The sequence below is a fragment of the Anolis carolinensis genome, chromosome 2 (assembly GCF_035594765.1).
Source record: "Anolis carolinensis isolate JA03-04 chromosome 2, rAnoCar3.1.pri, whole genome shotgun sequence".
Lineage (NCBI taxonomy): Eukaryota > Metazoa > Chordata > Lepidosauria > Squamata > Dactyloidae > Anolis > Anolis carolinensis.
Window position 1 is genome coordinate 9,047,254 of NC_085842.1, and position 22,862 is coordinate 9,070,115.

General features: G+C 44.5%; 2 protein-coding genes across 5 annotated transcripts in view; both read right to left on the reverse strand.

The window, feature by feature from the left end:
- LOC134296957 (zinc finger protein 24-like) overlaps window positions 1-22,862 on the reverse strand; it is a 206,608-nt gene that overhangs the window by 155,398 nt on the left and 28,348 nt on the right. For 3 of the 4 annotated variants that reach the window (XM_062973167.1, XM_062973166.1, XM_062973165.1), the window contains one exon: window positions 22,276-22,730. In XM_062973167.1, the coding sequence (XP_062829237.1) occupies window positions 22,527-22,730 (204 nt within the window). In that variant the 3' untranslated portion in view covers window positions 22,276-22,526. Of the gene's footprint in view, window positions 1-22,275; window positions 22,731-22,862 lie in introns of those variants that run through there. The other variant, XM_062973168.1, reaches the window with a different exon arrangement.
- Window positions 9,816-22,076, reverse strand: LOC134296932 (zinc finger protein 436-like). Its single transcript, XM_062973114.1, has 3 exons — window positions 21,590-22,076; window positions 19,990-20,116; window positions 9,816-15,253 (listed from the first exon to the last, which is right to left on the reverse strand). The coding sequence occupies exons 1-3, from the start codon at window positions 21,650-21,652 to the stop codon at window positions 14,262-14,264; spliced, it is 1,182 nt and encodes a 393-aa protein (XP_062829184.1). The 5' UTR covers window positions 21,653-22,076; the 3' UTR covers window positions 9,816-14,261.

Genomic DNA, 22,862 nt, shown 5'->3' on the forward strand with positions numbered 1-22,862 from the left:
TCTCCTAGCAACCCACTCAGCCCAGGGAAAAGGCAGAGTTAGGCCTCACTTAGGCCTTTTCCACACTGCCTATAAAATACAGATTATCAGATTTGAACTGGATTATATGGCAGTGTAGACTCAAGGCCCTTCCACACAGCTATATAACCATTTATAATCTTATATTATCTGCTTTGCACTGCCATATAATCCACTTCAGTGTGCAGTCGGACACAACTGGACTTAATGTCAGGAGAAAACCTTTACCCTTGACCTTAACTACCACCAATTCCTCAATACTTTACTTCCCATACCACCATACTTCGCCACAGCAACGCGTGGCCGGGCACAGCTAGTATATTATAAATCCAATGGGTGAGGTAGATGAATAAAGTGCTGCATTTAGTAAGCAACTTTCAGTTTCCTGTTGGCTTCACGGTTACGTGGGTGGAAAGCACACATTTGTGTCTTGGCAGGGTTAGGCTTCAGCTGGTTATCTTTGTAGTACCGTGTTTCCCTGAAAATAAGATCCCCTGGAAAATAAGACCTAATAGAGGTTTTGGTGACTTGCCAAATATAAGGCATCACCCGATAGTAAGACCTAGGAGGAGGGAGCCGCTGCTGCCGAGGAAGGCACACTGAGGCTGTTGGGAATTGTGAGAGAAGTCCAAAACACCTGGAAGGCCCAAGTTGGTCCATGCCTGTTTTAACTGCTAGAAGGCCCGGGCTAGATCGTGCGAGCGAAAAGAAAGGGGGGGGGGGGCTTTATGCTTAAAATAGCACCAGTTTGCGGGCGGGCTTGCGTGCTCTAGCGCAGGCCTCCGAGGCACTCTATGGTCCCAAGGGTGAGCCCGTCCCAGGCGGGGCCTAGGCCAATGCTGCGGGCAGCGGTGTCCACTTCCTGAACAGGTGTGCCCTCGCCTCCTCCGTGGGTGTTTTTTTCCTGGTTCCGAGGCCAAGGCTCTGCTCTGGGGTAAAAATGGGCACGGCCGAAGGGAGACCTAGCAGCTAAAGCAGGCATGGTCCAACTTGGGCCCTCCAGGTGTTTTGGACTTCTATTCTCACAATTCCTAACAGCCTCAGCACAATTCCTCAGTGGTGGAGAAGGAGGGAGCAAAATAAGACATCCCCTGAAAATAAGACCTACTGTGTATTTGGGAGCAAAAATTAATATGACACTCTCTTATTTTCGGGGAAACACGTTTGCTGGAGAGATCTTTCAGGTCATTCATGAGTTGGTTTTCAACTGTTTCAAAGTCTTTTGCTCGTGTTGTTAGGCCAAGGAAATTCAGGTGAGAAGGGTTTTCCAAGATCTAGTTGTTCACCCACTATTAGATGAGCTTGTAGAAGCCTCCCCCCCCCCCAAAGAGAGAATTGCCAAAATAGTCCTACGAGGCCATTTAATCCAGATTTACAGGTCCATAGAGAGGAACTAGCCTATAATTTAAGATTTTCCACTCTCTTGAAGATTAGCACTTCCAGCCTGCCCCTCTTAAATATTAAATGATTCCTTCAGAGAGGAAACTACCCCTGTAAGCCCCCCTCAATGAAGGTGCTCTCCCCTCCAGAATTGACTGGAAGCTATTTTCCTAATATCCATTAGCCCCCTTAAGCCCAGATGATAACACCTCTGGGTGTGGAGGTTTCCGGAGTCGGGGACCCACCATTGGGATTGTGCTGGGGAGATGGAGATGCGATCGATCATACCAACCCAGGGAGAAGCGCAACTAAGTTCTTGCGATCCTGAGGCAAGATAAGTTAGAGAGCCAGCATGACAGTCCCCCTGGGCTTAAGGTCCTGCTGTTAATGCTAGGTTCGTGAATGGTAAAACAGCTGCCACTCAGGAATGAATCCTGGATGAAGAAGCGGACCTAGCCTGCATCCAACCAGGTGACAAGCTGGGAGAGGGTTAAACCTCACCCAGCTCTGTCCTCCAGACTTCGGGGTGCACCAGCAGGCCAGACCTGGGGGGCGAGGAGGTGAGGTTACAGTGGTCTATCGTGAGTCCATCTGCTAGAGCTCATGGGGGTGGTTTCTAGGGTGGCGTTGGAGCCTCAACAGCTAATAGTGCTGGGAGACTTTAACGTTCATGCAGAGGCCACCCTGTCTGGCACAGCTCAGGATTTCATGGTTGCCATGATGACCATGGGACTGTCCCAAGTAATATCTGGGCCCACTCATGTAGCGGGACATACCTTGGACTTAGTGTTTAATGTGGACGGGGAAACTTTGGTGTGGAAAAGCTAAAAATTCTTCCATTGTCATGGACTGACCATAACCATATCAGTTTTAGACTTATTACAGCCTCCAACCTCTGCAGGGGAGGAGGACCCATTAAGATGGTCCACCCCAGGAGACTTATAGATCCGGATGGATTCCTAATATCTCTTGGGGATTTTCCTGCCATGCTGGCTGATAATCCTGTTGATGCTCTGCTTGGCCTCTATAACTCGGAGGTGACTAGGGCGGCCCTTGTGTGTCCCCTCTCGGCGCGGCGAGCCAAACCAGGTCCCTGGCTTACCGATGAGCTGGTGGTGCTGAAGCAGACAAGACGAAAGCTAGAGAGCTGCTGGTGGAAGACTCAAAATGCATCTGAACCTTACTTAAGGCCTACTCCGTGGCAGTAAGAGCAGCCGACTGCTTGCATTGCATCTGCAACTAATAGACCAGCTGAGTTGTTTCAGGTGGTCAGGGAGCTCCTCCATCCTCACGAGGGGGAAGAGCCCCCTGACCACCTGACAACTCGATGTGGTGAGTTCGCACACCATTTTACAGATAAAGTCTCCCAAATGCGTTCCGACTTAGACGCCTGCTTTAGTGCAGTGCCCAAGGATGTAACAGAGGCACCTGTCTTTCAGGTTTTGAGGCTTCGTTTCTACTTGGTCAGCCTGATGACGTTGACGAGGTTCTTAGAGTGGTAAGAGCGACCACTTGTGATCTACTAGATCCTTGCCCATCCTTCCTCATCAAACTCTCCAGTAGGGGATTGGCCAAGTGATTTACGAGGATCATAAATGCCTGAAACAGGGACATATACCATTCTGCCTTTTAAAAGCAATAGTAAGACCTATTTTGAAGAAGGCATCCCTGGACTCTGACTTGGCCGTGGTGGTCCACACCTTGATTACATCCAGATTGGATTACTGCAATGCTGTCTACTTGGGGCTGCCCTTGAAGACGGTCTGGAAATTGATTGTTGTTTTATCATGGTTTTATCTATTTTGTTCTCCTGATTGAAGGATTTTAATGTTTGTATTCTGTTTGTAAGCTGCCTTGGGACCGTGTTGCGGAGAAAGGCAGGATAGAACTACCCAAATAAATAAATAAATATCTCAATACACAGAACAAAGATTAAAACACCAATATTAATAAAATATACATTTAAATTCACAGTTTGAAATTGACTGTGTAAGATTGCTGGGAGAGAGAGAGGTCTTTAATTGTCAGCTCATTTAGCTGTCAAGATTTCTTCCACCACGTCATTCGATAGTCCAGTACAGCCAACAATGAAGGACTGCTTCTTTTATTCACTTTGACTTTTTTATCTTCTGCATTATCATGCTTTTCTGTCCAGCAGAGGATTTAAGGCAGGCAACAATCTTTTAACAATCAAGGACCATTAATAAGAAAAGTTTATCTGAAGTTTCTCACAAGCTAATGTTTTAATAAACCCACACTTTTTCAAAACAGACACTCCACATTCTGGAGCTGGAAGTAATAAGTAAAGCCCTGGGTGGCTGCAACACATCTACAGTCTTCATGACCAAAGGAAGGGTGGGAAGGATGCAAGCCCTCTCTGGAGGCTGAGGTCAGAAGGAAGAGGAGGGCAGAGGGACCTGCAAAGAAAGGAGGGGAGAATGGATGAAGGAGAAGGCTCAAAAAGCCACACAGAGCCTCCGAAAGGTTACCTTCTGGCCTTCCATGTAGGAGGAGAGTGTGCTTTCCCTTTAAAATCCTGTGGCTGCGTCCTGCAGGATTCAAGAGTTTGTATACTACTCCCTTGTTAAGCCAGCTCCACTGGTTGCCGATATGCTACCGAGCCCAATTCAAAGTGCTGGTCTTGGCCTACAAAGCCCTAAACGGTTCTGGTCCAATTTACCTGTCCGAACGTATCTTCCCCTATGAGCCCACAAGAACCTTAAGATCTTCTGGAGAGGCCCTGCTCTCGGTCCCACCCGCCTCACAGGCACGGCAGGTGGGGACGAGAGACAGGGCCTTCCTTCTCGGTGGTGGCTCCCCGGCTGTGGAACTCCCTCCCCAGTGACATTCGGCAGGCCCCATCCCTTTTGGGGTTCAGAAAAAAACTGAAGACCTGGCTATGTACGCAGGCATTTGAAGAATAAGCATGTGTTGGCTTCGACGCGGTCTGAATTACGGCTCTTGTATAACGTCTGGTGGATGAATGGCATAAGCACTTTGCATTGTTTTAAACTTTGTATATTGTATTTTATGACTATTTTAACTGTTTTAATCGTTTAGTTTATTGTATATCAGTGTAACGGCATCAATTGCCACTTGTAAGCCGCCCTCGGGTGAGAAGGGCGGGGTATAAATAATTGAAATAAATAATAATAAATAATAGTTTGGAGAGGCCCAGGGCCTCTCTGGCTGAGCCTTATAAAGGCCCCTCCCTAAACACATTGCAGTGTAAGATATCACATAAACAGAATTATTAGCCACTGTCCCCTTTGTATCTGAGCAGGGTTTGTTCATTGTTGGGCAGGTGTTATCAAAAGAAAAAAGAAGGAAGGTCTTCTCCCTCGGCAGAGAGGAAGGAGTAGGGCACCCAATGTCTTTTGGGTTTATAGGACCCCCTGACTGTTGGGTAGAAAAAGGTGGAATAGATAGGTGTATAATGCAGGTGTAATGTTAAATACTTGTCACAGGGCAACGGGCACCTTCCCTCTTCCCCTGGTTTGCTACAGCCCTAGGCTATTGTTCTGTTTGGCTGACCGCATCCCCTTGCACGAACCTGCCCAGGCCCTTCTCTTGGTCCCACCTCCATCTCAAGCTCGGTTGGTGGAAATGAGAGAGCGGGCCTTCTCACTGGGAATTTTTTGATACTGTTTAAATTTTATCCCATGTAAATGTTTGCATATTTGTATATTTTAAATTGTATGCTGATATAAAGTAGGGTATAAATATAATAATAATAATAATAATAATAATAATAATAATACTTCATGTTCCATGAGATCTTTCTCTGTTCAACTCCTGAAAAGATTTTCCTCTCATTCATCTGGCAGGTAACCTCTGAATAAGTCTTGTGAAGAACACATAGTGAGAGCTTTGCCCAAGGAATGTTGTAAGTCTAAAGTGACTTGAAGATACACAGCAATGACAACAACAAGAAATAGGCAGTAGAAAAATATTTCAAGCTACATATCTCTGCAATTAAGGGGAGAAAGGAAGATTGTGCTGTAAAAAGAGAGACTTGGGAAAGTGAGCAGAAGTCTACAGAAGTACAAAGACAGTGCTGTTCAGGAGGTTGTATCTGTGAACCCCTGGCATAATATTTGAATTATAAATGTCAAAGAATGGCAAGTCCTCTACCTCCCTATCCCAAATCACACACAGGGGAGAAGTTACATCAGTGTATGAAATGTTTTAAAATTTTTGGTAGTAAAAGCTCTCTTAGTGTACATGAACGGACCCACACAGGGGAGAAGCCATATCAATGCGTGGAATGTGGAAAGAAGTTCAGTCAGAGTGGACATCTGCATTCCCATCGAAAGATCCACACAGAAGAGAAGCCACATAAATGCATGGAATGTGGAAAGACCTTCAGTCTCAGTGGACATCTACATACCCATCAAAGGACCCACACAGGGGAGAAGCCATATCAATGCATGGAATGTGGAGAAAGCTTCTGTCGGAGTGACAATTTACGTAGACATCAAAAAACCCACAAAGGGGAGAAGCCACATACATGCCTGGAATGTGGAAAGAGCTTCAAAGTCAGTGGAGATCTACGTTCCCATCAAAGGACCCACACAGGGGAGAAGCCATATCAATGCATGGAATGTGGAAAGAAGTTCAGTCAGAGTGGGCATGTGTATTCCCATCAAAGGATCCACACAGGGGAGAAGCCATATAAATGCATGGAATGTGGAGAAAGCTTTTGTCGGAGTGATTATCTACGTAGACATCAAAGAATTCACACAGGCGAGAAGCCACATAAATGCATGGAATGTGGAAAGAGCTTCAGTCACAGTAGAAATCTGCGCACTCATCAAAGGATCCACACAGGGGAGAAGCCATATACATGCATGGAATGTGGAGAAAGCTTCATTCGGAGTGACAGTCTACGTACCCATCAAAGGACCCACACAGGGGAGAAGCCACATAAATGCATGGAATGTGGAAAGGGCTTCAATCTCAGTGGACATCTACGTGACCATCAGAGGACCCACACAGGGGAGAAGCCATATCAATGCATGGAATGTGGAAAGAACTTCAGTCAGAATTCACATCTGCGTTCCCATCAAAGGGTCCACACAGGGGAGAAGCCACATAAATGCATGGAATGTGGAGAAAGCTTCAGTCGGAGTGACAGTCTACGTAGACATCAAAGTACCCACATAAGGGAGAAGCCACATAAATGCATGGAAAGTGGAATGAGCTTCAGTCTCATTGGATATCTACATTGCCATCAAAGTACCCACATAGAAGAGAAGCCACATATATGCATGGAATATGGAGAAAGCTTCATTCGGAGTGACAGTCTATGTTCCCATCAAAGGGCCCACACAGGGGAGATGCCATATCGATGCATGTGGAAGGAACTTCACTCATAGTAGCAATCTGTGTTCCCATCAAAGGATCCGCACAGGGGAGAAGCCACATAAATGCATGGAATGTGGAAAAAACTTCAGAGACAGTTCAGCATGCATTAGGTGTCAAAGGCTTCATGTGTGGCTAGAGGAAGAGGCCTGCCTTTCAATTTCCTAGCTGTCCTTAAAAGAACATTGGAAAGAAAGAGGAAGGCCGCCACCTTGCTCTCACTCAGTGGGGCACATTTCTAAGTATAGCAGCAAACTTTGAAGAGATTCACCTAATCTCGTCTAAAGGGAAATCCATCACAGGCTTCTAGGATGATCTGTGAAGGTTTGCTTGAAATGAGAAGCAGCTGAGATCTCTAGATAAATGGGGTTCTGAAAAAGAATAACCCTTTGGTAGCAGGTAACATCATATTTTCATGCTCTTGTCTTGGGCCTTGGCTCTACTGCACCTCGGTTAGAATTTGGGCTCTAGCCTTGTACCTGTAACCCTTTTTGTATCCTGAAATGTTGGCTCTCAATTCTGCACTGGTTTCATTTATGGACTTGGATTTTGTCTGTATCCCTGACTTTCTGGTTTGACTTTGGAATCATAGAATCATAGAGTTGGAAGAGACCTCACGGGCCATCCAGTCCAACCCCCTGCTAAGAAGCAGGATAATCACATTCAAAGCACCCTTGACAGATGGCCATTTAGCTTCAGCGTAAAAGCCTCCAAAGAAGGAGCCTCCACCACAGTCTGGGGCAGAGAGAGAGTTCCACTGCCGAACAGCCCTCACAGTGAGGAAGTTCTTCCTAATGTTCAGGTGGAATCTCCTTTCCTGAAGTTTGAAGCCGTTGTTCCGCGTCCTAGTCTCCAGGGCAGCAGAAAACAAGCTTGCTCCCTCCTCCCTATGACTTCTCCTCACATATTGATTAATTCAGTTTGTACTCTATGAATTCTTGGTTATTTTATCAACCCTATTGAATGAGCTTGTGGCATGTGACTATTTTAACCTTGGTGGTTGTTTATTTTTGCTCCTGACCTGGATCTGTAGTACTCGACTTGTCTGCATTAAATGAACTCTTGACCTTGACTTGTGTTCATTGTTACTCCACCTGTGTTGCTGCAATTGTATTATTTTAGCCGGACTCAGTACTTTAGTTTTCTCATAAGTAAATATGGTCAAGGTCCGTTGAGATACATAGCATATCTCCCTAACTTCAGAGAATGGAAGAGAAAGATTGATGACAATGGCTGATGAAGATTCATGAATCCGTTGAGATGGACAAATTAACTAAACTGATGAAGTATAGTGTATAGAACACCGTTTAAAGATAACAGAGTAAATATGGATAAAAATGTAATGAGTTGATGTGATACAGCTGCTTAGAAAAGCCAAAGTGATTCTAGGCTGTACCAACGGGAGCACGATGTCTAGTTCCTGGTAAGTTTTAGTCGACTCTCTTCTATACTTTGATCAGACCTCCCCTGGAATAACCCTGTGTCCAATTCTGAGCAGCACAATTCAAGAAAGATTTGGAGATGCTAGAATATCTCCAGAGAAGAGCTCTAGGGAATGACTCTGAGGGAGCGGGGGGTGTTTAACTCGGAAGGAAAAAAAGGCCGAGGGGACAGGAGAGCCAATATTTGGAAGGATGTCCCATTGAGGAGAAAAGGGCCAGTTTTTTTCTGCTGCTCTCAAATCTAAGATACAAAGCAGTGGATTCACATTGCAGGAAAGAAGCTTCCACTGACATATTAGGAAGAATTGACTGACTGAAAGAATTATTCAACCATGGAGCCCTTGTCTTCTGTCTCCTGGAAACTCCTTGTCCCAGAATCTCTGATCTTGGGCCAAAGCAGCTGAGGCTTCTGGGTGTTGAAGTCCAAGAAATCCTGGAGGAATGGAGTTTGGGAATTCCTGCTCCAGAGTGGAGAGAAGGCCTCTCTTGGACTACAACCTCCATCATCCCTGCAGAAAGGCATGGCATAAAGGTTGGAGAACCCTGGGAGTTGTAGTCCAAAAGAGATATGCCTCGCAAGATCTTTAAAGTAAAGGCTTTCTTCCTCATTGGATCGCATGTGTTTGTGTTGACTGTGATTGTTCATTTTATTTATTGTCTATTTTAACTGAATTGTTTTGTTTTAACGATGTGCCTATCTTGTTGTTTTAAGTTATTGTATGTTGTTTTGTACTTACATAGGAAACCACCCTGAGTCCCTTTGGGGAGATACAGCGGTATATAAATAAAGTTTTATTATTATTATTATTATTCATCCATGTAGATGAGGAAATTAAAAAGAATTAAGGAGAATGTGCATTGATTATCTGCCACCGCTTTAAGGTTTACTTGTCATTTCTGGTGGCAGTGGTTGATCAGGTATATATTAATCCAAAGTTCAAAATGAAATAAAGATTCCTGCGTTATTATATTATTAGTCCAAAGTTATTTATTTGGACTCCAGCTCCCATAATTTTTCACCACAAAAAGACCTAAGAAGTCTTGGTGGGAGGTCAGATATGAGAAAGCCTGGTTGTTTATAGATTTGGGGAATTGGGGTTATCATTTGGTCTTAGGCCTCCTGAAAATTGGAGGGCCACAGATGCTCTTCTCATTGGATTCCCAGCCTCCTCTCCTTTTGTAGTGATTTCAGTAGAGACCACATATAGGGGGTCATACTTGGTGAGGTTCCACTTCCATTTAGTGTTGTATGAACACCTTTGCTGTCAAACACAGCACCCCCACTCCAAGCAAAAAGAAAGAAAATGATTTCCTTTTTTCTGTTCCTTGACCACACGAAGGACCAGCAGCAGCCAATGCCCCTAAATGCCTACTCCCCCCCCCCCCTCTCTATATATGTATTCACATAGAGAACTGAGTCTGCAGCAGTGGACCTCATGCACGGCAGACCCAGTCTCCCCTTTTTTTGATGGAAATACAGCTCTTTCCTTTTCCAAATGTGTGCATTTGTATGTGCTTTTTGTCACACCTGTCAATTGGGGTTCTAAATTAGCAACCCTCTTTCTTCGGAAGCTTTGTTCTCTGGTTAAGGAGAATACCCAACACAAACTGTCTCTTTAAAAAAAGAAAAGATTTATATAAAGATATTTACAAATACAGAAGAGTTCTTGGATCTTTTCAGTTGTTTCCACACGATGAATAGTAAACAACGAAGTCCTTATCTTCAGCAAGATGCCACAGTTTTGTTCTCCAGACGTTGCAGCAATAATACACCTCCGGCAACTCCAACTTGGATAAATTATTTCCAGCAACTCCAGCTCAGCATTCAAACTCTCCCCAACCTCCAACCTCAAGCCTCCAACCTCAGGTTCCAACTTCCAAACTCAAACTTCAAACCTTCAAACATAATGTACTTAGTCTCTATTAGTAGTACTCCATCTCTAGCAGGTGGCTTGATGTTGCTGGCCATACAGTGATTCGTCATGATCCTTACAATCACTTACCCATTTTCACTTAAGAAAGGATATAAAACTCTGACAACCCTTTCCTTTCTTAAGTGAAAATCCCAAAACAATATACAGCAAACATACAACAAATAATATTACAGTTATATAATTTTACATACAGGCATTTTAGAACACAATTATCTGGTCAAATATTTTCTTTTACATTTACCAAATCCAAACCAGACACCAAATAGTTATGTTTTTCTGCTGAAAGCGGTTTTGTAAATATATCAGCTATGTTTTCTTCAGATCTGCAATAATCTATCATTCCTTGTTGAATTAATTGTTTGACATTTTGATATTTTACTGCTATATATTTGGTCCCGTTTTTCCAACTTTCCCTTTCGGCCATGGCTATACATGTCTGTGAATCTTCAAATACAGTAACTGGACTTTTATATTCTAAACCTAAATCAGTCAGTAATTGTTTTAACCAAATTAATTCATTTGCAGCTTCTGAAAGTGCTGAAAACTCAGCTTCTGCAGTAGAAACAGTTACCGTGGTTTGCTTTCGTGATCTCCAACAAATCATAGCTTTTCCATATTGTATCAAATAGCCACTTACTGACTTTCTATCCTGTTGTTCTGCAAATGAACTGTCTGCAAATACTGTTAGTTTTTCAATACTTTGCTTAGGAAAATGTAACACGGAGGTCTCTAGGGCAATAGACACGATTGCCCCCGAGTGTCCCCTCTTGTTGCAACGATCCAAACCAGCCCCCTGTTTACTGGGGAGCTGGCAGTGATGAAGCGTACGAGGCGGGGGCTAGAGAGCCATTGGCGGAGGACTCGAAGTGTATCCGACCGAACACGGGCTAAAGCCTCTCTTAAGGCATACTCCGTGGCAATGCGCAGCCAGAAAGACTTTGACTGCGCGTATTGCGTCTGCAACTAATAGACCAAGAGAGTTGTTTCAGGTGGTCAGGGAGCTCCTCCATCCCCCTGAGGAGGAGGGGCCTTCTGATCACCTGACAACCCGATGTGGCGAGTTCGCACATCATTTTGCAGACAAAGTTGCTCGAATTTGCTCCGACTTGGACGCTAACATTAGTGCAGAACCAGGGGATGTAACCGAGGCACCTGTCTATCAGGTTTTATTGGATTCGTTTCAACTTTTTCAGCCTGATGACGTTGACAAGGTTCTTGGAGCGGTGAGGGCGACCACTTGTATCCTAGATCCTTGCCCATCTTGGCTTATCAAACTCGCGGGTGGGGGGCTGGCTGACTGGTTTACGGGTATCATCAACACCTCTTTGCAGCAAGGGCATGTCCCATCTTGCCTTAAAAAGGTGATTGTGAGGCCCATATTAAAGAAGGCGACTTTAGATTCATTATTATTGAACAATTACCTCCCATTTTTGGACAAGGTCCTGGAGAGAGTGGTTGCTTCTCAGCTCCAGGAATTCTTGGTTGAGACCGATTATCTGGATTCGTCACAGTCTGGCTTCAGGCCTGGTCATGGGACTGAAACGGCTTTGGTCGCCTTGGTGGATGACCTCCGCAGAGAACTAGATAGGGGGAGTGCATCCCTTCTGGTTCTCCTGGACATCTCAGCAGCTTTCGATACCATCGACCATGGTATCCTTCTGGGGCGGCTCTCGGGAATGGGTCTTGGGGGCATTGCTTTGCAGTGGCTCCGCTCCTTCCTGGAGGGTCGTTCCCAGATGGTGAAGCTGGGGGACACCTGCTCAGACCCCTGGCCTTTGACCTGTGGGGTTCTGCAAGGTTCCATTCTCTCCCCCATACTTTTCAACATCTACATGAAACCACTGGGAGAGGTCATCCGGGGTTTTGGAGTTCGGTGCCATCTCTATGCAGATGACACCCAACTCTACTACTCTTTTCCACCAAACTCCACGGAAGCCGCTCAGACCCTGAACCGGTGCCTGGCAGCTGTGTCGAACTGGATGAGGGCTAATAAGTTGAAGCTTAATCCAGACAAGACAGAGGCCCTCCTGGTCAGTCGTGGGACCAATCGGGGTATTGGGTGGCAACCTGTGCTTGACGGGGTCGCACTCCCCCTGAAGGCGCAGGTCCACAGTCTGGGGGTCCTCCTGGATTCATCTCTGGCACTTGAGGCCCAGGTGTCGGCGGTGGCCGGGAGGGCCTTTGCACAATTAAAACTTGTGCGCCAGCTGCGACCATACCTCGAGAAGTCTGACTTGGCCATAGTGGTCCATGCCTTAGTTACATCCAGATTGGATTACTGCAATGCTCTCTACATGGGGCTGCCCCTGAAGATGGCCCGGAAACTTCAACTGTTTCAAAGATCAGCAGCCAGATTTCTAACTGGAGCCAGCTATAGGGAGCACACAATGCCCCTATTGAAGCAGCTATAAAACCCTATACGGCTCGGGCCCTACCTATCTCCGTGATCGCATCTCCTCCTATGAGCCAGTGTAGATCTTGAGATCATCCAGGGCGGCTCTCCTCGTGCTCCCACCACCGTGTCAAGTGCAGCTGGTGGGGACGAGGGAACGAGCCTTCTCGGCAGTGACCCCCGGCTCTGGAATGCACAGCCAAATGAGATCAGGTAATCCCCTACATTATCCAATTTTCGTAAGGAACTGAAGACCTGGTGGTGTCGGCAAGTTTTTGAGTAATTACATTGGAATACCGCCGATCTCTGGGCCTGAATATATTGCACAAGATTTAACTAGCCTAAAATGACACACTTTAATATATTGGGTTTATGGTTCCCGTCCCCTTGATCAGGTTGTGTAAGTGTTATTTATTGCTATATAATATTATTGTTTTACCTTGGTTAACACTGTGTTATTATGTTTTTATGATTGGAAACCACCCTGTGTTCCATCCAGGAGATAGGGCGGTATATACATTTATTATTATTATTATTATTATTATTATTATTATTATTATTATTATTATTATTATTATTATTATTACCTGTGCTTGTGATGAGGCAGGGGGTGAGAGAAGGGCCTTCCCAGCAGATTTTAAAGGCTGTGCAGGTTTATAGGGGAAGATGTGATCGCAAAGATAGGGTGGACCCGAACCATTGTCGGCAAGAGAAAAGAAGGCAAAGGAAGGGAAGAAGAGAGAAGAGAAAAGGGAAAGAAGGACAAAAGAAAAGAAGGAAAAGGAAATGAAGTGAAGGGAAGAAGAGAGAAAAAGGAAGGGCAAGAGAAAAGGCAAAGGGAAGGAAGGGAAGGGAAAAGAAAAAGGAGAGAAGGGTAAGAGAAAAGAAGGAAAAGGAAGTGAAGAAAAGATGAAAAGGCAGGGGAAGAGAAAGGGCAAAGGGAAGGAAGGGAAGGGAAGAGAAAAAGGAGGGAAGAGAAAAAGGATGCAAGAGTAAGAGAAAAGGCGGCAAAGGGCAGGATGGGAAGGGAAGAGAAAAAGGAAGGAACAAAGGGCATGAGAAAAGGCAAAGGAAGGAAAGAGAAGGAAGGGCGGGAGGGAAGGAATGGGAAAAGAGGGTAAAGGGAAGGAAGGCAAAGGAAGGGAAGAGAAAACAAGGATAGAAGGAAAGAATTAAGGGAAGAAAAGAGAAAAGGGCAAGAGAAAAGAAGGCAAAGGGAAGGAAAAGTTAGAAGGCAAGATGTATTTTAGTTCTTGTGAACCTCGGGTAGTCCGTGGACCACTGGTTGGGAAGCACTGTCTGAAAGGGAAGGGGCTAACTCTGGATCCCTCCTGTAATGGCTATTCACAATACGCAAGCTAACCACTCCTGACTGAGGAGGAAAACAGAGGATGTTTCTGTAAGGGCACAACATTCACAAACTGGACATTTGCAACCAGGGTGGAAATGGAGCTGGAAACTAAGCCCAGAGGAAGAACTGATGGAATCACATATGGTTTATTTCTTTTCAGATGAGGTGAAAGACAACCATATTTAACCCTCCAGGACCTCCAACTCACGGATTCAGATGACAAGAACTGGGCTCCACCAAATCTGATGCAGAACTTCTCAAAGGGTCCCGTTTGAAATCAGACATTTACCCACAATGGCTGTTTTTTAGCCTGTATGTGTTCTCTGGTGCTGGTTAAGGGATGAACTCTGAGTAAAACATTTTCCACATTCATGGCATTTTTATGGTTTCTCACATGTGTGGAGTCTTTTGTGCCTCGCCAAGGCTGAACTGTAAGCAAAACAATTCCCACACTCCTGGCATTGGTATGGCTTCTCTCCAGTGTGGAGTCTTTTGTGGCTCACCAAAGTTGAACGGAAAGCAAAATATTTCCCACACTCCTCACATTTGTATGGCTTCTCTCCTGTGTGGTGTCTTTTGTGTTTCACCAAGTCTGAACTGTCAGCAAAACATTTCCCACACTCCTGGCATTTGTATGGCTTCTCTCCTGTGTGGTGTCTTTTGTGGTTCACCAAACCTGAACTGTAAGCAAAACATTTCCCACACTCCTGGCATTGATATGGCTTCTCTCCTGTGTGGAGTCTTTTGTGCTTCACCAAGGTTGAATTGTCAGCAAAATATTTCCCACACTCCTGGCATTTGTATGGCTTCTCTCCTGTATGGTGTCTTTTGTGTTTCACCAAGTCTGAACTGGAAGCAAAACATTTCCCACACTCCTGGCATTTGTATGGCTTCTCTCCTGTGTGGTGTCTTTTGTGCTTCAACAAGTCTGAACTGTCAGCAAAACATTTTCCACACTCCTGGCATTGGTATGGCTTCTCCCCAGTGTGGAGTCTTTTGTGCCTCACCAAGGCTGAACTGGAAGCAAAACATTTCCCACACTGCTGGCATTTGTATGGCTTCTCTCCTGTGTGATGTCGTTTGTGCCTCACCAAGTCTGAACTGGAAGCAAAACATTTCCCACACTCCTGGCATTTGTATGGCTTCTCTCCTGTGTGATGTCGTTTGTGCCTCACCAAGTGTGAACTGGAAGCAAAACATTTCCCACACTCCTGGCATTTGTATGGCTTCTCTCTTGTATGGTGTCCTTTGTGGCTCACCAAGTGTGAACTGGAAGCAAAACATTTCCCACACTCCTGGCATTTGTATGGTTTCTCTCCTGTGTGGTGCTTCCTGCACTTGGTGCATACATGGCTCTTCTCTCTGTTATCTACTGTGAAGAAGAACAGAAACAATCATTCCTCAGTGTGAGTGATAAGGACTCTAAGGAAGTGGGATAAGGTGGATTGAAATGATCCTTAAGACAACATAAACATGGAGGAAAAGAAGATATGCCTGTTGTCCTTTCCCCTCCCCTTGTTCAGTGAAGATGGACCCTGGTTGTCTGCCTGGAGCCTCTAAGAGAGAGATGAGTAACATACGCTCCAGAGGCTCCCTGTTGCTCAGCCCAGCCCGTTTTTTTATTCCGTCTCCTCCTCTCTGGGGAATGGATGCCTTTTCCCTTCACATCCAAATGCTTGCCTTTTTCTCTAGCTTTAGACTTTACCCATTTCACCATCCTTCTCTCCTTTTTATTTCTCTCCCCCAATCCCAGTTCTCTTTTCCCATGCTCCCTTAATGTTGGATTTTTCCACTCCAACGTAGAAGATCCCATACATAATTTCAGAGTATGGTAGAGTCTCGCTTATCCAACATAAACTGGCTGGCAGAACGTTGGATAAGCAAAAATGTTGCATAATAAGGAGGGATTAAGGAAAAGCCTATTAAACGTCAAATTACATTATGATTTTACAAATTTAGCCTCAAATTAAGCATGTTTATTTGACTACAAATAAAGATAGAATTGCATAAAATGAACTTACAGCAACAACATTAATGGAAGTTAAATCTGTAAAAAGTTCAGTCCTGGGAAGATTTTCCAACAATTGCCATTTCTCCTCTGCCAAGTCTCGCCATCTTTGCAGCATCGTTATGTTGATCCCCATCGCTTCTTCTTGTTGCTCGATGTGTGTCATTGTGGTTTCTAGAGCCCTAACCCTATCCTTGTGCGAGATTCTGAGAGGCTCGACAGTTGATGCTTGATCATCAGTTATGTTGCCATCGTTATTGATAAGAGCAACAATTTCTTCATCCGTTATTTCATACTGATCGTCTTCGTTTATCCAACTTCTAACTTCTTCCGAAGACACATTCTCACACCCAGGGACATGTCGTACTAAGGGTAGAATGCTTTCTTCGGTTTCATCTATGCTTTTCCTTCCCATAATCTCATCCTTATCTTCGCCTAACAACTTCTTCCAAGACCTGGCAATTGTTGGACCCCAACCACAGTCCATGCCCTTGCAACCCAAGAGGCAACTTCCTTTACATGGATGTGTTTCCATTTTTCAATCCTGTCTTGCCCTTATTCTATTTCTTCTATCATTGCCGACAATAGCTTCCTGCGATAGTTCCTTTTGAGCGTTTCCAAAACGCCGAGATCCATTGGTTGTCATACGGCGGTTACATTATGTGGAAGAAACATCGCCTTCATGTTCCCCTCTTGAAGCTCCTCTGCATCAGGGTGTGTCGGGGCATTAACTAGCAACAAAACCGCATTTCTGGGCAGGTCATTTTCTTTTAAAAATTTATCCATGGAAGGAACAAATTCCTTAGGGCTGGGCTGTAGCACAGCTGGTAAATCACCAGCAGTAATAAGATCTACCAACTGAAAGGTGGCCAGTTCGAAGCCCGGTTGGGGGTGAGCCCAGCTCACTGTTTACCTAAATAGTTCAAAAACAGTCTACAAGCTGTAAGTAGAGAAATTAGGTACCACAAATTGCGGGGAGATCTTTTACGACACCATAAATAAGATCAGAAATGTGTTGACCGAAAGGAAGGAGGAAGGAGGAAGTTTTGATGGCTCTTCGTCATAGAGAATGAAGCAACAGCACCCCTGTGACTGAATCTGAGCGCAACGTCAGCCTCCAAGGCACCAAAAAACTGGACTTCAAGACAACATACCTCCTTCTGTTTGTCTTATTCTGTTCTGTCCTGTCTCCAAACGGCATTGAATGTTTGCCGTTTATGTGTATTGTGATCCGCCCTGAGTCCCCTCGGGGAGATAGGGAGGAATATAAATAGTGTAATAATAATAATAATAATAATAGTCTTTGAACATTTCACTAGTCATACATGCACTTTGTAGTATTTTACAGGAAGAGTAATTTTTGAATTTTTTTTAAAGGCTTCAAACAACAGGAAAGGAGATTCCACCTGAACATCAGGAAGAACTTCCTCACAGTGAGGGCTGTTCGGCAGTGGAGGCTGGATGGCCATCTCTTGGGGGTGCTTTGAATGCGATTTCCTGCTTCTTGGCAGGGGGTTGGACTGGATGGCCCATGAGGTCTCTTCCAACTCTACTATTCTATGATTCTATGTATTGTGATCTGCCCTGAGTCCCCTCGGGGAGATAAGGTGGAATATAAATAAAGTGTTATCGTTATCATCATCATCATCATCATCATCATCATCATCATCATCATCATCTTTAAAAATTTCACTGGTCAGCAACACACTTTTTTGATTGTACTATTTTACAGGAAGAGCGTTTTTTGAAACTGTTTTAAAGGCTCTTGGATTTTTGGGCTTCCCAATCATTGCAAGGTCCATTTTGTGGTTTGCGGTAGCATTGCTGCACGCTACAATTGTCAGCCTCTCTTTGCTGTGTTTTTAGCCAGGGGCTGCTGCTTCAGTTCTGGCTGCAAGACTCCTACTGGGTAACACTTTGCAATTAAGGCCGGTCTCGTCACAATTCAACATCTGATCGCCCGTTAGGTTTTCAATTTCATTAAATTCTTGAATTTTTTTCATGAATGCCTCCATTTCTTGATAATTTGATGACAGCTTCTCACCACAAACACTTAGCTGACGGATTCCATAACGTTTCTTCCACTTGTCGAGCCAGCCAATGCTTGCTGTAAAATCTGGATCCCCTTCATTACATTCCTTTCGAAAACGCAACGCCTTTTGCTGTAAAATAGGTCCTGAGATAGGCACACCTTTGTCTCTGGACTGCGTAAACCAAACATACAAAGCTTCACTAACGTTTTCAGTTACACTTTAGCATCGTTTTCCTCTCTTTTAGCGCACCTTCCGTAACTTTGGGGGAACTCCATTCTTCAATCTCTGATCGATTCCAGTTTCAGAATAGGCTGAAGGAATCCCTCCCACTTGTCTCCTGATTGACAGTTGGGATGTATCTATTTGTTCTCTCTGTTTCTTTCTCTCATTCTGATTGGTTTTGTAGAATGGTGCATGCTTTTGCTTCAGATTTCTGACTTATATCTCAGTGTATACTGTGTGTATTAAGACCTCTCTCTGCTTGTGTGTCAGGAGAGATGTAGGGCTTGGAGTTTTTCCCTCTCTTTTAATCCCAAGAAGAGATGGAAATAGAGAGCAGCTCAGACCCAGTCCTTTACTATTTAGAAAGGGAGTTATTATTTTTTTGTAAATAAACCTTTCGTAATTTTAAAGACTGGACTCTGCGTCTTTGCTTCAGAAGTTCTTCATTTTTTACAGCCAGATCACTTCACGCTCTGCTTGACGTGAGCTGAATGCTCAACTATCAGTTTCCTGTTGGTATTTATAGGTGTTCTGCTTTTTGGGGGGTAGTTTTCTCTAACAAGATCCTGAGACTTCTTGGAAATACCATTCTGTCGACTGTCCCTTTGTTCAGTTGATTGCTCTGATTCTAATACCTGTCTAATTCTGCACACCTTTTACTGGGAGCTGCAACTTCTTCACATACAGTAGAGTCTCACTTATCCAACACTCGCTTATCCAATGTTCTGGATTATCCAACGCATTTTTGTAGTCAAAGTTTTCAATATATCATGATATTTTGGTGCTCAATTCGTAAATACAGTAATTACTACATAGCATTACTGCATATTGAACTTCTTTTTCTGCCAAATTTATTGTCTAACATGATGTTTTGGTGCTTAATTTGTAAAATCATAACCTAATTTGATGTTTAATAGGCTTTTCCTTAATGCCTCCTTATTATCCAACATATTCGCTTATCCAACATTCTGCCGGCCCGTTTATGTTGGATAAGTGAGACTCTACTGTACGAGAATTTAGGAAAGTGGCTGTGGATAATTTGGAATTTTCTAACATTTGGGATTTTCTAACATTTGGGATTTTCTAACATTTAGGATGAAATAAATATACAGAGTGTTTCAAAAAGATGCACTCAATTGGAAAGAGCTAATTTCTGCAGATGTGAAACTACCATGAGTGACACTCTTACCACTTGAAGGAGAGGGGCAGAGTTTGACGGCTGCTCTATGCCTCTCCCTGTGCACAAAAAACCCCGAGCCCCAATCATTCACAAGCACAAAACACATAACACATGAAAATACAAGTCACCGTCTTGCGAATGAATGAGGCTAGGGCCTGTTTGCGTGCTGGGAGAGGCAGCCTAGAGAGAGAGCTGAGCCTTCAGACACGCAAAGGTTATCCTGCCTGGTTGGGAGGAAAAACAAGGTTGAATACCACACCAATCATAAGATGTGTAGCCGCCTCTGCGTATCTGAAGCTAGAGGAAGTTTGGGGTTTTTTTCATGATCCATTCTCCGGCCCCTCTCTCCAGCCAACCTGCTTCCTCCCTCTATTTTCTTCTCACACAAACACTCAGAGAGAGAACGAGAGAGAGAGAGAGAGAGAGAGAGAGAGACTGACTGACTGACTGGGGGGGACGGGGACTTCAACTTGACTCCAGTTATGGAAATCTTCCCACTTGAGTCTGAATTGGTGCTTATTATTATTATTATTATTATTATTATTATTTCTCTTATGTCATATATTTCTAACACAAGCCCTGCCTTGCGGACCCTCAGTGACTGTGACGATTTAGGAGAATACTGCCTTTTGAAACAGAAATCCCCATCAGTGAGGGAGCCTTACCGAGAGAGGCCACAATCCCATTCATCTCCTCCATGACCTGCTTGTGCAAGGCTTTCTGGTCCGGATTCAGGAGAACCCACTCCTCCAGGGAGAAATCCACAGCCACGTCCTCAAAAGCGATTGGGCCCTGGCGGAAGAAGAAGAGATTCCCTCCTCACGTGAGAGCGATCAGGAAAAATGATGACAAGAAATTCTTTAAATTTACATTCCTGCTGGTTGCTTGAAAGGGAAAGGGCCAAGGCCTCCATGCCACAGTTGTAAGCTTTGTAGAGCCGTCCGGGTGGTCACAGGTAAGAACCATTTCTTAATTGGGTTGTTGTATGTCTTTCGGGCTGTGTGGCCATGTTCCAGAAGTATTCTCTCCTGACGTTTCGCCCACATCTATGGCAGGCATCCTCAGAGGTTGTGAGGTGTATGGAGACACTCAGCAAGGAAGGTGTATATATATCTGTGGAAAGTCCAGGGTGAGAGAAGAACTCTTTGTCAGTTGGAGGCCAGTGTGAATGTTGTAGTTAATCAGAACCATTTCTTAATTGTCATGTAGAATCAGGAATGGAATCTGAGCATGTTCCAGCTTGTATTGTAGTGCCCAGAACTGGACACAGTATTATTCCAGGTGAGGTCTCGTCATAGCAGAAAGAAGGTCACCTCAATCTAGACAGGATATTCCTTGGGATGCAGCCCAAAATATCATACTCTTTTCAGCTGCTGCATCACATTGTTGGCTCATGTTCCACTTGTAGTCCTCTAACACTCCAAGATCCCATCATATGAATGACTGTCAAGCCAGGTGTCACCCATCCTGTACCTGTCCATGGCATTTCTCTCCTGCCTAAGTGTACTACTCTACATATATTCTTGTTGACATTAATTGGGTTAGTTTTGGCCCAGCTCTCTAACATGTTCAGGCCATTTTGAATTCTGATCCTATCTTCTAGACTGTCAGCTATCCCTGCTAATTTGGTGTCATCTGAAAATATATGTTAGGCAGTACTGGGCCCAGGACAGAACTCTGTGGCACTCCACCCTTTGTCGCTCAAACCATTACAAATCCACCAAACAGGAGTATTATCCAGGCCACTTTTACTAGTTGTTGGTAAAACCATGGGAGGCCTTTCCAGAGGTCTTACTGAAAGCAAGATGTGCTACACCCACGGCATTTCTTTCATCTACCAAGCGTGTAACTCTACTGAAAAACAGATTAGTCTGGCGTGACTTGTTTTGGAGAAACCCATCTTGCCCTTCAGTGATTACAGCATTTTTTTCTAAGTGATTCCAGACGGCCTTCTTCATGATCTGCTACTTATGCTTATGCTGTTTAGTCATTTACATTCGTTGGTGATTCCCACCGAACCCCCTTTCCATTTCTTGTACATGTCCCTTTTGAATCTTAGCTCTGTTGAAAGTTCTTTGAACATCCATTCTGGTTTCTTTAGTATTCTCTTCATTTTTTCCCCTCCTTACAATTCTGCCTTCAAGATTTCACTTCTAAGGAAACGCATTAAATCTTGTCTGTTTCAACATATGTTGATAATTAATCCTGGAACCAAAGGCACCCCGGCAGGCCCCGTCCTCCTCTCCCAGGAATCCTCCTGCTTACCTGACTCAGTCCCACTCCATCGCAAAGGGGGAGAAACGGCTGAGGATTCGGCAACAGCATCATTCCAGACCCTGGAGAGAGAGCAAGGGGTGGAAAGCTGGTCACAGAAACAGGCCTCAGAGGTGACAACTGCAGTCCTATAAAGAGACCGATGAGGAAACGGCCCTAAGAACACAGGCGCATTCAACAGCCCAAGAAGATGTACAATGTGAGGGTTTAGGACTTTATCTCGCAAGCAGTGCTGTGAGAATGTTCGAGTGAAACTAGCACTGGGCTTGGTGTTTCAATTGACTAAAGTGATTCTTTGCTGTCTGTCTGTCTTCCAGCTCAGTTTCAGGACTCATTTCAGCTTAGGGTCCCACCTGGGAAGACTCTGAAGGGCTGAATATTCAGTTCTATTGCAAGAAAGAAAACTGCAAATCAAACTGAAATTACACTTTTAGCACCGAATGCTGGGCTGTGGCACAGGCTGGTTAGCAGCCAGTTGCAACAAATTACTCTGACCAAGAGGTCATAAGTTCGAGGCCAGGCCGTATCTGTGTCTTGTCTCTGTCTCTGTTCTGTGTTATGGTGTTGAATGTTTTCCTTTATGTGTGCAATGTGATCCGCCCTGAGTCCCCTTTGGGGTGAGAAGGGCAGAATATAAATACTGTAAATAAATAAATAAATACCTATAACAATAACAATATTAATAAAAATAATAATTTTATTTCTGACCTGCCTCTCCTTGCAGTTTGAGGCGGGTTACAGCACAATTTTAAAAACACGAACATTGCCAACATTCAACAAAGATACATATTTCTATAAAAGATCCACATTGAAACTGCATTTCTATAAAATTCATATCAAAGTCCATAAAACATCACACAAAGGACATGAGTTTAAGATATATACCCGTCTCAAGGCCAAATGATCCTGCATGTTCACCTTCTGAGGCTCAAACTGTGGGTGTGCAATCGTCCCCCCAAAGCGGAATTTCCACTGGCACAAAACCCCCAAACTCCCAGAAGAGTTCCTTCTCACCCTGCAAGGCGGCAGCCCCGTCTCCTTCCCGCTTGAGCTCCTTCTGCCTGAGACTCTGGGTGGTGTCTGGTGGAGATTCCTCTGGTGCAGGGACTTCCATGGAGTTATTATTAGGGGCCTGGAAGAGCACAGAGCATTCCAGAAGGAGTTTGGGAAAAGTTCAAAAACATCACAGACCTGTAGACCTTTTTGGAAAGAATAACTCTGAGATGGGAACCTAGTTTGGAACCAATGCCCCCCTCCCCCTCCC

Bases quoted from the DNA above. Each gene is read 5' to 3' on its own strand.
- LOC134296932 (XM_062973114.1), bottom strand. From the start codon at position 21,652: ATGATGCTGTTGCCGAATCCTCAGCCGTTTCTCCCCCTTTGCGATGGA. The intron at 20,117-21,589 runs GTAAGCAGGAGG...TTCTTCCGCCAG, and splicing joins ATGGAGTGGGACTGAGTCAG to GGCCCAATCGCTTTTGAGGA. The intron at 15,254-19,989 runs GTAAGGCTCCCT...TCTTCTTCACAG, and splicing joins TGGGATTGTGGCCTCTCTCG to TAGATAACAGAGAGAAGAGC.